The 16,297-nt window shown below is 32.5% G+C and overlaps 1 protein-coding gene across 1 annotated transcript in view; it reads left to right on the top strand.

Annotated features, from left to right (window-relative positions):
* Nucleotides 1-16,297, top strand: part of LOC129230533 (bromodomain-containing protein 3-like) — a 215,644-nt gene that overhangs the window by 106,259 nt on the left and 93,088 nt on the right. Inside the window, 1 exon segment of the mRNA XM_054864940.1 lies at nucleotides 1,634-1,986. Within this exon segment, the coding sequence (XP_054720915.1) occupies nucleotides 1,634-1,986 (353 nt within the window).

Below are 16,297 nucleotides of genomic sequence, written 5' to 3'. Positions count from 1 at the left end.
GATGTGGTGTAAAAATAAAACGAGTGAGAATAATTAAAGTTATTGTCAAAAGTTAGGTACATTATTATTTACTTTTCAACATAATCGCCAATTAAATTGAGGCATTTTTCATACCTGGGTACAAGCTTCTTAATACCTTCTTCATAGAAGTTTGCCGCGAGTGATTTGAGATGGGTTTTCACGGCGTTTTTTTTTTTGCCTAACTTGTCAGTTACGATAGTGTATAGGGCTGACATTTAAATCCCAGGAAACTGATCGGATAGGTCTGTACTCGTAAAACCTCCAATTGCTTCTTACAGTTTGGTCAATTCGATCAACGAGGTCTTCTTTTACGACCGACTTTCGTCCTTGGCCCCCTTCGTCATAAATGTCACCTCGTCCATCTTTAAATTTCCTACACCAATCACGCACTGCACTGTCACTCAGAAAGCTTTCACAGTATATTCGTTTCACTCTATGGTGAATTTCTGCTGTTGATAACCCTTTAGCTTGCAAAAAGCGAATGACACTTCGCAACTCACACTTGGCAGGAGATTCTATCATGGTAGCCATGTTTATGTGTCGCTAGATAAACTGGTAATGGCGTCGGACGCCCAAAAACGAGTGAGGTTGTTGTGGGAGAGGTGCGCAGTCGACTGCCGCGCATTGCTGGCCGATGCCGCCCACCCTGCCGTCTAGCGGCACGATCGGAAGTTGGAAAAAAAAACAGCCCTCGTAGTTTGAGAGTAGAAGAAAAGGGTGAGAAATGTATAGCTGAATAAGGAGTACAGGATGTAAAACTTCAGAATTTTGAAAATATTTACCAAAGTAAACACACAAAGCTTCAAATTTTAAAGAGTACCAAAAATATATGTTGATCAATAGTTTCAAGCAATTTGAAAAGATGTACATGGCAAATCAAAGATGAGACTTAAAACCAGAATGTAAAGACTAACACTAAATTAAAGACAGAAATGCACTGGTTATCATGAATTAAGGAAAAATCTCCGAAATATCTCAATAATAGCCTAACTGTTTAAAATTTGAATATGTTGCGAAGTAAGAGTTACTGAGTAAAATTGCATGTGCAAATTAGTGGCACTGCTATCAGAATATGTCATCTGCAAGAAACATAAATGTCTACGTTTTGATAGCAAGTCTACAAATTTTATTATGATACTGATATAAGCACTTCCACTGAGCTCATTAAGTCAGTGTAAATTACTAACTTCTTGTGATTTGATATTGTTGCTATAGAGATAAGGTAAAACACCAGTAGTGGCCACTTTGAGGTTTATATTTGAAAATATAGTATTTCAGGTCAAATATTTAGAATCAAACGTGTAGGAGGTATTACCCTCCTTCACGTTTGAATGCATTAGAAAACCTGGAATCCTATTTTTTTTAAACATAAACCTTGAAGTGGCCACTACTGAAGCACTGGCCACTGCTGGTGTGTTTACTTTAGCTATAGCTTTTATTTTGGATATGAAGGATGCTCTATGTATGAATGTTTGTTTCTTCTTAGCTTATGCTGTTAAGATGTAGTAGTGGTTGGGTTCATTCGAACACGCTAGTTAAGCTCATTCTTCAAATTCAATCTTGAAGAAGTTACTTTTTTATTGTTTAATTGTATTTTTTTAATTTTCAATAGCAGCAGTTGATGCAGCAGCTTCTACGTCACTTAATTCAAAGTTGTCTCCAGTTATTTCACCTGGAGCCAAGAACTGTGTCTCGCCTCCTGCAGCCACTGCACATCCAACACCTGCTCCACCTCCCACACGGACAACCGCCCCTTATACCATTCCAGGGAGTACGAACACGCCCACCACTTTGTCCGTGCCATCCCCTTCTGCATCTCCTCCAACGCTCAGGCATTCCAGCTACTCATCAACCATTGATAATCATCATCATGCACCTCACTCTAGAGCTGCAGCAGCCGCCAATGAAAATCTCAAGCCAACTACAAGAACACCAGACAGTGTTACTGCAACTACACCTACAAAGGCATGTTTGCTAGTGCTTCTTATTAGAATGAAAATAAGATTCAATTTGTAGAGTTGATGGTGTTAATAGTTAGAATCGAAGTTTTTATTAGAATGATGGTAATTTATTTTTTCTGTTTTTAACTCTCTAATAAGTCATTACTGACCACTTTAGACCCTCTAGTTTTAACAATAATAATAATAAAGACATTAAAATTTTATTATTCGCATTTCGTGTCTTTTTGGTATGAGAATTGCATGTAAATCAACTGTTTTTTTTTTAATTAGTCATTTGATTAATTTGTTTTTCGATTTTATACAGATGTTGAAATTTCATACCTAATGTTATATATGTACAAGGTGTTCTGTTTTAACTTGCAAGACCTCTATTTTTGCAGCCATTAGTCCTAGATGCATACTTCCAACTGCAAAAATGTCCAAAATTAGATGCTGAGTTAAGATATTGAAAGTTTGAAGTGAAAATAAAAATGAGTCAAAAAATACAAAATTTCACATTCTATACGGACCCCAGGTCCCCTAACTTATGTTTAGGGAAATAATCTCCACTGAAAAATAATTCTAATTCAAAAAGTTTGAAACTAGTACTACCAATATTCACAGAGATATGAAACACAGCGTTTTGCGACTCACCACCTTACACTCGCCAGTCACCGATAACACCTTTTTGGGGAAAATGTAGTGGTTAACAAGTGTTTAAAATTATATGTGTGCATAGAGTGTGGTTTTTCAAAATCTTTGAGATTTTGCTGTGTATTTTGGGTATCACGGCCTAACATTTGCATTTGTTTTTGAATAGCAATGGCAAATATAAATACCTTGGGTTTTTTTTTACGTTGACGGCCTGTCATTCTTCTGAAAGGGCGATAAATTACAAACTTATCTTCTGTATGGTACCTTAAAACGTTAAACTGAAACATCTCATTGAGTTTTGGTCGCACAAATGTCAAGTTTTTTTTGTGTCAGTAATAGTTTTTAACAGAGATTGTTTCTCTAAATATAAGTTAATAATAATTTTGTATTTTTAACTCATTTTTATTTTTGTTTTAAACTTTCAATATCTTAACTCTGCATCTGATTTTGAAAATTTTTGCAATTGGAAGTATACATCTAGGACTAACGGTTGCAAAAATAAAGGTCTTGCAGGTTGAAACGGAACACCCTGTATGTATATATATTAATGGTTCTGTAATTCCTGGCATCTAGCTTGCAAATAGAAAATTTTTGCTCTATTACTGAACAGAAGCTCTGCTCTAAGATCATGTTTTAAAACAACACTAATGGTATCGTTCTGGATTCATGTTCTAATTTCTTCTTGTTATAATGTATCAAAAAAATAGTTGACAGAAAACCATAGTCAGCCACGTTGTTGTTTACTTATATTTAGCCATTTTTTTCCTATCATTTTGGAGAAAAAATATTTTTTAAATTTTACTTAAAGTGTGAGTAGAGCTAGAAACTATGCTGAATAAATTTACAACAATAAATGAATAATTTTTATAAAACACCCTCTGCTATCTGCCTCTCGGCAACCCGCAGAAATTCTTAACAGTTTGCATTGACTTTGTTCATGATGAGAGCTCTCTTTGTTTGCTCATCAGACCCAAAACGATTTAGTCTAACTTTGTCACTGTCACAGAAACAATTGGTGCTTTTGTCCAAAATAATGTTTTATCTAGCATAAGTTTCTGCCGAAATAAACAAAGATGAAAAAACTTGCACGTTGCAGTTGTATACTTTTTCTAGTATTAGCTCGTAGATTAGTTTGACATTAGTAAGATAATATTTAATTTTTTTTCAAGCCTATCAGTTTCATTTCCAACTTGTATCCCGTAAATACATTCTTCTTAATTTTACTTTTCATGCTGTTCTCTCTTTTGTATGTATTTTGAGATTTAAACACATTGTTTCACAATACTCACATTATTGTGAAATAATGTGAGTATTTTTTCACAATAAATTACATAATCCAGATAACAGTTATCAAATACCTCGGAAAAAATATGGCCAACAGAAGTTGTTTTAAAACAAACATATTGCTGTACGCCAAAGAAGAAGAAAGAAATCCCTACTTTTTTGCAAAACTTTATATGAATTTTTTATTTGTGAATTATTATGGCTTACCTTGATATTTCCTTAAACAATTACAACTTGCTTGATGTTACCAAATGAAGCTCAAGTTTTAACTTGTTTAGTTAGTGTCACCTGTATCTATTGATCTTTCTACCTATCTGTGCGAGTAATTGAATCTTTCGTTTGAATTTTTACCCACTTCTTGTGCTCTGATTATTTTAAAATTGAATGTGTGACCTCATACCTGGTGACAATTCAATATTCTGACCTGATTAAATATCTGTCCTCTAATAAATAGTTTATTTCAATATTAAGTTAAATTTTCTCATAAAACTTAATGTGTGAGCCAGAGTTTGCCGATATATATCATGATTTTTATCACGATATATATTCCATATTTATTTTGAAAATTACGTGATATTTTCAATATTAATTTTTCAACCATGTTATCTTCAATATAAAAATTATATAATCATAATAATATTGTTAATTTGTTGTTAAAAATAACCAAGAAGTTATTTACTATATTTTTATGATATATAAATGCATCATTAATATAATAGTAATATAATATGCATTCCTTTTTATTTTATGTTCACAAAATTATTAGTAATGTAATAATTTTAATTTGTATTAAAAGTGCTAATTAAATATTTAAAAAAAATGTTTGTCAGAAAAAAAGAAAATCTCTTACTACTATGCATAGAGTGCAGCATATTTTTTATTTTTGAATTATATAACTGTGTTAAAGCAGCTAACAGAAGAAAAATGAGTAAAACAGTAAATGGGTCAATCTACACAGGTTCAACGGGAAGGTATGCTCGTGCGCTCAACCATTTTTAATTTTTTTGAAACTCATATCCCTAAAAGCTGCTTATAAATCATGTTTAAAACCACTTTTAATTTTTTTCCTAACCTTGCCCTTTGATTTTTTAATGGTCATCAAATGTCATTTTTGTAGTCAAAAATGAGACTTTTAGACCTTTGCAACTTGGACCAAATCTAATTGAATAACAATCATGGCAGTAAATTTTGATGTTAAAGTACATAAGATACTAATCTCACACACTGATTTATGTAGCTGTAACTAAATAATTAAAATAATGGCAGCAGCAGGGGTCGAAGTGGTCCTATATATCCTATATTTCCTATATTTTCAAAAAAAGCATCAAAATCGTCCTATATTTCCTATATTTTTGGAAAATGTCCTATATTTCCTATATTCCTGTTTTTCATCTAATTTATTTCTTTAAAACAACAGTAAATAAAGTATCTGACTACGGATTTTTCGTGGAAAGTACGTCTGTAGACGAATTTCAAATTAAAAAAAGCAACTGACTAAATCCTGCAACAGGCATCTTCTCTTTTTGGCTACAGAAATGTGACGTCACTGTAGTGGGTGGAGTTTCGAGAACGAAGTCTGAAGTCGGTTTTAGAATTTTGCGTTTGGCAACATCTGTTTATTTTGTTTTCCAGCGCGGTTTTTGTTTTTGCTTTCGCGAGTATATTTTTGTGTTTAGTGCATTTTCTGATTGGAATGTTTTAATATTTTTTATACAATCTTTTCTTTTTGTGGAATTTCGGGATCTTTGAATGGAATGTAAGTCTCTTAAGATGTTAAATTGTATTTTGTTGTAATATGTGAAATTATAATGGCGAAATCGCATTGCTTAACAAAATTTCGTGAGGAGTGGTTGAACCAGGAGGGTATTAATGGTACAAATATTGGTGCATGGTGCTCCAAAGGAAAAGATAACTAAATAATATATTATTTCTTTTTTCATAGCGAAACTATTCATATAATGTGTCCTATATTTGTCCTATATTTTTTGTGGAAAATGTCCTATATGTGACAAGTCGATCACTTCTACCCCTGCAGCAGCCAAAGTTCAAGGTCAAATGTAAAATGTTTACTCATTTCAAAGGGTCATAACTCGCTTAGGGGATAAAAACACAAAGTGAAATATGACAAAACTAATCACTGGAGTCTCACTGATGAGAAAATCCAACTGTAATTGTGTTTTAGTTTACCCTTTATAAATTACAGCCCCTCAAAGATTAGAAAATTGACAAAAATAACATTTTTAGACTCCTGTAAACCAAAAGGGGATGGAATTAAAAATAAAATTTCTTAGCCAGTTGAATAATCCATTCAAGTACTAGGATAACGACCTCAGTAATTGGCACTTTAAGAGTTTGTTCTTAAACTTACCTCTATTTTTATTACTTAGAAAAAAATTATTCACTTGAAATATTTTTGTATTAAAGAATGCACATCTTAGCATCTACTTGTGATCCAGTAATTGGCACGTGTTAATAGAGCTGGAAAATCACTTTATATTTTACTTTTAGATTACTTACAAATTTTATCATCAAAAGAAACATAATTAATGTTAATTTAAAGTAGGTAATTTCACATAAATTTATGTTAAATCGCATATCTTGATGTTGAAAAAGTGTTTTAGAGAAATAAAATTAAATTTGGAGTGTTACATAGAGAAAAATATCAAGATTATTGCTGTTTCATTAGTCGTTATGCAGTTTCGATTTTACGAATTACCTGTTGCTGTTTCCACAGGAAAAGAAACGTTAGGAACATACACCCAATGATTTTAAGGGACCATAAAAAATGAACCGATTCTTTACCATCGCAATATCTGACTCATGGCCAAACATTTCTCTTAAAATTTTAAAAGTATATTCTGTAGGGTTCAAATCAATAGTCGAAACTCATACAATATAGTTGCTGCAAAAGTATCAGAAATCAAACCAGTAACATATTGCACAACACTTTAGTGTTTATAGGCACATGTGCCAATTACTGGAGACTAGCAAAACTGAAGCACCACTAAATGGCATCTATCATTATTTCAAAAATCCAAAAAAAGGACAAAAAATATATTTCTACTAACTCAAAGTAACACCTTTCAACTAAACAAAACTTTTGACAACGAAATTTTAAAATATATTTTAAGTCAGATTTTAATGGATTGATGTGCATACCTCCCTTAAGCCAGAAAAGAAGCTTTTGTAAAAGATTGGATACAAATCTTATTTTAGGACATTTTTGTTGGAAGTGCCAATCACTGGTGACCTGCCCTGGGGATGTTACCCTATGCATGTTATATATATTGTTTTGTGTGTTTGATTTGTAAAAAAGATACAGGTCTTTGAAATTGAGTAATTTAGGTAGTTAATTCACACACCAAAACAGAAATAAAAGAGTTAAAACTTCATTACACCTTCTTAAATTGCCTATATTGTGCTCTATGTAATACATTGTGCTGAAAAAACATGTTGTAAGTATAAAAATAATTATTTTAATTTGTTAACTTAGAAATATATGGGCATGAATGAGTACTTCATACTTGATTGACAGCTGATGTAGTTAATATATACTGATATATACACACAAATTTTCAATAGATACAAACATACTCTCTGTACTTTAGGGTGGGTCATCGTCCTATGGTAAAAAAAAAAGTTTCCGATTTCCATCGGGCAGGGCGAGAAAAAGATGCCAAATGACATTTTCAGGTTATTTAAAATTTCATTCGATTAGGAGTTCATTTTTTGCCTCCAGATCGAGTTTGGAAAACCCGTATTTAAGGAAAAAAGTCTATTTTCATAAAAAAAACTGAAAAAGAAAATTACTAATACATATAACAATTTAAGGTTGTCCAAGTATTAATCATTTATTTACGAAAACGTTTATGATAATCATTATTTTCAAAATTAAAAATATTCATCTTAAAATGCTTGAAAGTCCTTACTATTAAGTTTTGGCATAAGTTTCGGGGACTCCATTTGGTTCTGTTTTAAAGCTTCTCTTTTTGCACAAACTTGGGTCAATTTTAACTGCCCTTCCATGGGGGTGCCTATCCCCATAGGGTGATGGCATCCCCCCCCCAGCACATGCTGGGAAGTACCCCCCCCCCCAAATCTGTAAAATCAACCCTCTTAAAAAATTTTAATGCTGCAATCTGCGCCTTGAACCCCCCTGTTGGGCACTCCTGCCTTTCAACAGCCTGTGTGTATGGCATGACAGGGATAGTAAACAGTTCTTTTTTGCCTGAAACAAACAGTTGAATATCTTCTTCAGAGATTGAATTCAGTATTGGTGGATCAGACACATTTTTCCAGTCATTGAGATCAATGTAAGATTCTGCAACTTAACAATAAAAATGTGAAAAATTTGTCTTTTGGGAGTCTATTTTGCTGAACACTATGAGATTCTAAAATCCAACTGGCTGCCAATTCACACATGTGGTGTTCTAAGTCTGTCAGCATTATAATAAAGTAAGTTTTAGGACATACGAAAACACTGTTTCTTTGGATTGTGGGGTCTATTTTGCACTTCAACTCAGTGGATAAATATCTAGTTGCAGTGATTTTGAACAAGTACCGAGCCAATCTGCACATAAAGGGTAACTTTTGATAGCAAACCAGATTGGAGCATAAGCGTTGACAACTTATATTGCAAGATTATTAAATTCCACTGAAACACAAAACGTAGAATTCGACTAGCGACTTGCAAAAGTCCCTTGAATTCATCCTCACTGTCTGTATCCGATAGAAGATGCAATGAAGTAATGATACTAAAACTGTCTTCAGTTTCTTCTTGAGGCTGAAGCTGCAATTTCTCTTCTTCTCTGATGTTTTTTTTTTCCCCGGACAAATATAGTCATAAATATCTTTGCATTTGCAAGATGAAGTGTCAAATAGCAATTTACTAGCTTGGTAAAATGATTCTGATTATTTTCTTAGTTATTTTCGGATAGGATTTCAAAAAAATGCTGCTGCATTTCAAGAGGTAGATTTTGGTACACATATGTGCCGCTATTTGAACTTGTGCCCATTGGTTTTTGGCGTAGATTCCTCCAAGGGGGGTGGAGCAATGGACTTTTCTTGAGTTATGCGTACCTGCTGTTTCCCAGGAAGTAACTGGCAAAATCAAACAAAATTTGGTCCATATGTTACCCCTGACAGGTACATGTGGTGATTCAATTTTGGTGTCAATTGCTCAAATGGGGGTTGAGCTATAGAATGTTTTTTGTTGTCAATTGTGACTGTTTATTCGCAAGAAACAATGAACGGAATCAAACAAAAATTTATCAACAAGTAGCCCTTAGAGGATATAAGAGCTGATTCTATTTTGGCATCAACAGCTGAAAAGGGGGGGTGGCGCAATCGAATCTTTTTTTTTCATTGCAAGTGCCATATCTCAAGAAGTAATGCTACATTCTGGATGAAATTTGGAATAAATGAATCCATGTGTAAACAGGCGTTGGTTCAATTTTGGTGCCTATTGCTCCTTGGAGGGGCTGGTTTTTTTTGTTTTTTTTTTTTTTTGTTAATAAAAATAGCTTTATAATTGCAACAATAAGAAAGATATATCACAGGGTGGCGACAGATCAGGGAGATCATGGAAATATCAGGGAATTTTGAAAAAAAAACAAAAAATCAGGGAAAATTGATTTTATGAAGAAAAAAAAGTTTTTTTTTTTTTTGCTTTACAAAATTAAGTACTCTAATCCCTTACACATTTTCTGCCAATTATCTGTTCAAAAAAAAAGTAAAATTAATGAAGTGCGATTATACACTGCCGCATATTTGTGCATCTTTTTTCCTCAACGTCAAAATATTGAATCTTACTTATTAACCACAGGATGAACTTCCTAAGATTGCTTCTGTGTCTGTTAGGTTGTTTATTTTACCTAGCTTGAAATTTCCTTTTACGCTTTCAATGCTACGTAAAATAAACAACCATACAGGCAAAGAGAAAGCCTTCATTAATGCCTTAGCTCTTTTGCCTTTATTCCATTGTCTTGAAGTAATTAGCATACTGTAATCACGATTTCAAGAAGAAATCTTTGGTTTTTGAATTAATACTATAAAAGCTTAAAAGTTATTACTTCTTCGCGTTTTTAATTTAATTGCTAAAATTGAACTTTCAATAAAAAAAAACTTTGTTTTTTGCCGTTATACTATTTTTTGTCTCTACAGATTATAAAGGTTTTCTTTTCTTCAGACTTAAATGATTCTTTTATTTTATGACCAAGTTGTATTCTTCTTTTATATACTTTGAAATTTAACTAATTGCTTTTTTTTTCTTGCATTTCAAAGTTGTTTGTTACAAAAGCAATCTAAGATGTTTTTTCGTTACATACTGAAATCATTTGAAATAAAGTTAACTTGTGTACTTAAGTAAATATCTTTATTTTTTATTGTTAAAATGCTGTATTCATTCATTAAAACCTATGTTCTTGATTAGAGAAAAGTTTCTATGAATGGATGTCAAAATTTTTCATCTGTTTTGCATAAATATGTCAATTAGTTACATAAGAATAACTACATTACTTCTATTCTTTCACAATTACTTGTTATTCTTGCAACAATTATTATACTGCTTGAAAATTTAGTTCAAAATAATTTCAATTACTTTTTAGTTCTATCATAAATACACATATCTTTTTAAGAGTGATTTTAATAGTTTCTTAAAATTCTTATGCTTAGTGGTTTCTGGAAGTAAAGTATTTTTTTTTTTTAATTTTCTATAATCTTTCTATGTAGAAAAATTTAATATACTGTTTTGTAGGGGGTTTTTTCCCCCAAAAATTGACTTGATATGTTTTTTTAAAACCATTTTATTAAAAAAGTATCATCTTTTTAAAAATATATCTTTAGTTCAAAAACTTTACACAACTTAAAATGTTTAATATACTGCATTTTATACAAATATACAATGGATTTCAAGTAGAGCAAACAAAAAAAACCATTATCATTGGTAACGTAAATCAGGGAAATTTCGTAAACTTAATCAGGGAAAAGTCAGGGAACTTTTTTTCACAGTTCCTGTCGCCACCCTGTATCATAATAGACTTTCGTCTGCATATTTTGCATGTTTTTAACTGTCGGGAAAATAACCCGAAAATCGCGATGATTTGAACTTTTTAACTGTTGCCACCTTGTGTTTGTTAACAAATAAATGTTTGAAAAAATTTTAAGCAAGGCTTTTTAAGCATAATTTTCAATTTTCATTCTTTGCTTTGTTTTTGAGATAAATCAGAAATTGGATGGTCGTCAAGTTTTGGCATGTGTAATTTTGTTTTTGTTGGGAATATTGCTTCCTCGTGAAGCATAGGGAGGGATCAGAATTATAAGAAAGATTTAGAATAAAGTTTCTTGATGGTCACAGCATACTAGTTTTTAAATTGTTTTCATGCTACAAATTCAAAAAATTATTTCTTAATCTTTGGCTTAGCCGCCATATTTGGTCATTCCCAAGTTGGAAGTACACAAGACTTTTTAAGTGCCTAAGTTTCTGAAAAGGGCATTGGATGTTTATTGCAATGCAAACTATTGAAAACAATGCAAAATATTCCTTTTTTCTCCGGATAATTAATAATTATTTTCTGGAAAAATGCAAAAATTTATCTTCAGAACATTTTTTATTCTAATTGATTTAGACATTTATGTACTAAATACTAACTATTTTGTCCTAAAATTAGTTTTTTAAAGTTTATTATTAATTATTATAACTACATTTATGCTACACATTCAAAAATCTACTTAAGTTCTTCACTTAGTCGCCATATTCGGTCATTTGCAAGATGGAAGTAGATGTAAATTTCCAAAAACAGAATTGGATGTTTATCTCAATTTAAATTATTGAAAGGAACATAAAATATGCAATAAGTTATGAATTTTTGGAAGTTAATTAATTTTTAGAAAAGAAAAATTTTAATGTAGAGGCATCCTTTAATAGGCAAAAAAAAAAATCTCATGATTATTGGCGTTGATCTATGATCGGCGGATGTTCATTTTTGTTGTTATGCATTATATGTATAGAGATCGATGCTACAAGTTAATCTTATACTGAAAAATAACTTTGTATTTTGCTCAATATGCTTTGTGTTATACACTTACTTAAAAAGAAAATAAAAAGAAGTATTGTAAAGCATCGATTAGAACAAAACTCTAATTACAGATACACATTAATTACAGATACACACTAATTACAGAACAAAACTCTAACTGCTTTGAAGAAGCGCAGGGTCCGCAGAACTTCTATTTTTTCCTATTTTCCTACTTTTTAAAAATTTTCATAACATTTCCTGTTTTTTCCTATTTTTTTCAATGTCTTTTCTTGCATCCGCCTTTTTACCCATACTACTATATTTCTGTGCACCTTATCCACAGACAGTGGCGGATCCAGATGATCCTGTTGGGAGGGGCAATTGAGTAATGCATCAAGGGGGGGGGGGGCGGGAGGGAACTAATGAAAATAAAATTTAGAAAAAAGTTTAAGAACTGAAGCATGTGTTTTTCATATTTTTTGGAATAATGTGTATCGTTCAAAGAATTTGAATGAAAGTTATAAGTGTTTCGAGTACCACACACACACACACACACACACATGAATGAAAAAAAAGGGATTTTCTATACTAGTATTCTGGATCTCTTTTGATTCGTTTGAGGACTCGTGAAGTTTTTCCAGTAGCTATTCAGGTCCTTAATTGTACTTTTTTCCTTATAAAAGAAAGGTTGCAGTATTAAAATGGCATCTCCTTTTACCAGTTTTCGTACGAAACATAATAAAATACTAAAATTGCTTTTGTAAATAAGATTTGAAGATAGTTTTGGATTTGTTTGTAGTTCAGTTACTTAATATTCCCGCATAAGTAGGAGTTTTTGCAGGCTCTCCCCTGAAAATGTTTGTTATTAACGCCATTTTTAGACTATTTGGTGGTTAATAAGAGGAAGGGAAGTTTGGTGGTCCCTTTTCAGAATTTTTATTGAAATTAAAGGGTACATTTTCAAAAACACAATTGGTTACTATCATTGTGTTCTTGAAGGGAAAGGATGAGTTTCCGGAATTCTCCTAGTTGTTTTATGATATTAAAGCTTCAAAAATGCAATTTAATATATCTTTATTGATGCTAAAAACCAGGAGGTTTGGGGGTTCCCCCCGGAAAAATTTTTGGAACTGTAGTTCTAAAAACGCAATTGTAGGCCATCTTTGATGACGTAGCAGAAGACATGGGGTTCAGAACTTTTTTCCAAAAACTTTTCAATGTAAGAGATCTGAAAACTCTGTTTTAGACGATATTTAAATGATGTTGAAAGATCAGGAAAGAAAGACATGGGATCTCCTTTCAGTCAATTTTTCGAAATTGAAGTCTCAAAAAACACAATTGTATGCCATCTTTTATGACGCAAGAGAAAGGAACGAGATTCGCCATCAGAAATTGTTCGAAATTGGAGCCTTGAAATGAGATGGTTAACCATCATTGGTAGTGATAAGTTAAGAGATGCAGTCAGGCGTTATCATCCCTTAACTTTTGAATTTGAACAAACCTGGGGGGGGCCCCCTTCGTTGGATCCGCCACTGCCCACAGACTATTTGCTATGAAAGTACAAAATTAATGATGCACCGATTATCTGTGCTTTTTCCCCCTCAAAGTTAAAACTATTGAGCCTTAATTTACAGTTAAAAAAAGGACTGCTCCTGTGCCTGTAAGGTTGTTTTTTTTTACACAGATTTCCTTTTACTCTATTGAATGCAGCTATGTAAATTAAGCAACCTTACAGATAAAGAAAAAGCTGTCTCTGTTAACCCTGCCCCCCCCCCCAATAGTACAGTAAAACTAAGCGAAAAAAACACAAAACACGAACATCACCCCCCCCCCCCTCAAACAAAAAATGTTAAATATGTTTCAAATAACTTCTACCCTTCCGAAAAAAGGGGGGTAAATAGTCCTACCATTTTGTGCGTCGGGTTTGGGAGGGGGGGGGGGAGCAAAAAAATCCTCTCTTTTAAAAATTCTATTACTTAAAAAATCACTCAAAAATTGCAGAAAACACTCTATAATAGTAAAATAATAAACTCTAATAAACAAAAAGGCTAATTAAACGGAGGGTCTTTCTTGGCGGGGAAAGGGGGGGGAGTTCCATGGTACAAATTCGCGCCATTGGAATTTTTTAGAAAGTTTTTTTTCTTCTGAGGGCTTTTATTCTTTAAGGCTATTTTCATTACGCTTGAGGGATGCTCCTTCGCATTTTTTTTTGGGGGGGGGGGGTGTAATTTGCATTTTAAAATCAGCGATTACAGTGAAGTTCATGAACAAACTTCACTGATTTTTAACTTTTCCGAAACAGGTTAAAATGCCTCCCAAGCCCAATGATATTGACAGTGGCGTTACTATAGTTTCTGCCCAGCGATTCCCCTATTTGCCACCCTTTCATTAAGACATGTAGTACATTAAACCGTCAAAAATTATTGCACTTAAAACATCATTTAAGGAAATAAAGAGGAACTAATTTAATATCCTTCCTACCAGAAAAAGAGGGGGGGGGTGTCAGGTGCAAATCTTGGAGAAATATTCTAAATTTGCTTCAAAAATTGCAGTTAAAAGTAACGTTTGGGGGGCTTGGGTTCTCTCCCGAATCTTCATCAAAACTGGTCAGTTTTAGCCTTTGGTGACATTAGGAAGTCAGGGTCTTTTCCGAAATATTTCCCGAAATTTAAGTTTTAAAAATAAAATTTAAGTCTGTCTTAGAGGAACGAAAAGAGGATGAGAAAGGTTTAGAGGTTCACTACGGAAATATTTAAAATTTGAACACTAAAAAGCGCAATTGTACAGTCTTACCAAAATCTTACATTTTGAAGGGGGTTTTTTTCTTTGCTTCCAATAATGGATTTAAAGTATGATTACAATTTTTAAATTTTTTGACATTAAAGGTGCTGAATTGCTGGCCCCCAAAAGTATGCCCCCCCCCCCCCCGGGGCAGACCGCCCCCTCCGCCTTACCCTAGCTACGCCACTAGATATAGAAATCTCAGAAGGCTCATCCTAAAATGATCTAAGTGAGCTCAGCAACCAATTTAGTTGTGATTGGAGTTATTTAACTGTTAAGAGCGTTGAAATGATATCAAAAACTAAATCCCTGTGAAGCCCCTAAAAAGGTTCAAATTGACTGAAATTTACTTTGTCCTTCTTAATTAAGTTATTTCAACTTTTGGTTTGGACACATTTGGATCTGCTAGTTTTACCCGGAATTCCCACATTACAATCTAAATCATAGCATCGTCTTATCATACAAGTATAGTATAGTGATGGAAGAAAAAATTAGAAAGACACATACAGTGGCTCCCAAAAGTGTTCGTACACCTACGATTTTCAATGAAATAGGACTCTATCCATTAGTTAGAATTAATATTTTGGAATAGGTACTTAATTATAAGATCTATGATCATTTTTCAACAAAACTGCATAAAATTTTTTAAAAAAATATTAAAACCTAATTTTTTAAAAATCAGAAACCAAAAAGTGCCGAAAATTTTATCTCACAAAAGTCTTCGTACACTTTAAAAAATGCCTACGTATTATTGAATAATCTAATTTTTTATTAAGTTATTATTTAGTAGAATAGCATACAGTATCAACAACACCTTTTAAACGTCTGGGAATAGATTTCATTCTTTTTTCTTTCTTTTTTTGCGTAATTTCTGAGTAAGTGCTCAACTACACATCGAGTCTTACTGTTTCTAGCTCTATTTTCGTTTCAAAGCCGTATTTTCGTACTCTAGCCTCCAGACATCTCTAAATATGTTACATTAAATTTAAATCTGGAGATTGAAGGGATATTTTTTAACTTTAGGACAATTTTTGAGGCACTAGACGCAAACGTTGAAAACCGTGTGCATATTATCGTTATCTTGATAAAAAACAAAGTTGTTTCCGATAGCCAAATTTTTGGCTAAGAGTTTAAAATTGGTTTTTAAAATATTTAAATGAACAGCATTATTCATTATTTCATCAAAAAATTCCAAACTATCAAGTCCTGATGCTGATATGCACCCTCACACTAGAACACCTTCACAGTCCTGATTAACTGGTCAAACTCAGTTCTTAAGATTAAATTCCTAATATTTTCTTCTATTCACAATTATACAACAATTTAACCAAAAATGTTGAATTTTTCTTCATCTGTAAGTAAGATGTAATGCCAAAACATTTTGAGCTTATTTATCATTGATTTTGCGACGAAAAACGTTAAGCTTTCTGTTTTTCGCACGACCAAGAAAATTTCTGCGGGAAGAGATCTCATTTAATCTAGCTAATCAGAGAATTTGGCGAACAATTTTAGGTGAAAATTAAATTTAAAAAGTTTCATTTAACTCTGCAGAAACCTTTACAGCACTCAAATGTGTATTTTTCATAATTTTTTTAACTAAAA

Source organism: Uloborus diversus, chromosome 1 (assembly GCF_026930045.1).
Source record: "Uloborus diversus isolate 005 chromosome 1, Udiv.v.3.1, whole genome shotgun sequence".
Classification (NCBI taxonomy): domain Eukaryota; kingdom Metazoa; phylum Arthropoda; class Arachnida; order Araneae; family Uloboridae; genus Uloborus; species Uloborus diversus.
The sequence above is the reverse complement of the archived record's forward strand: the minus strand, read 5'-3'. Positions and strand labels throughout refer to the sequence as shown.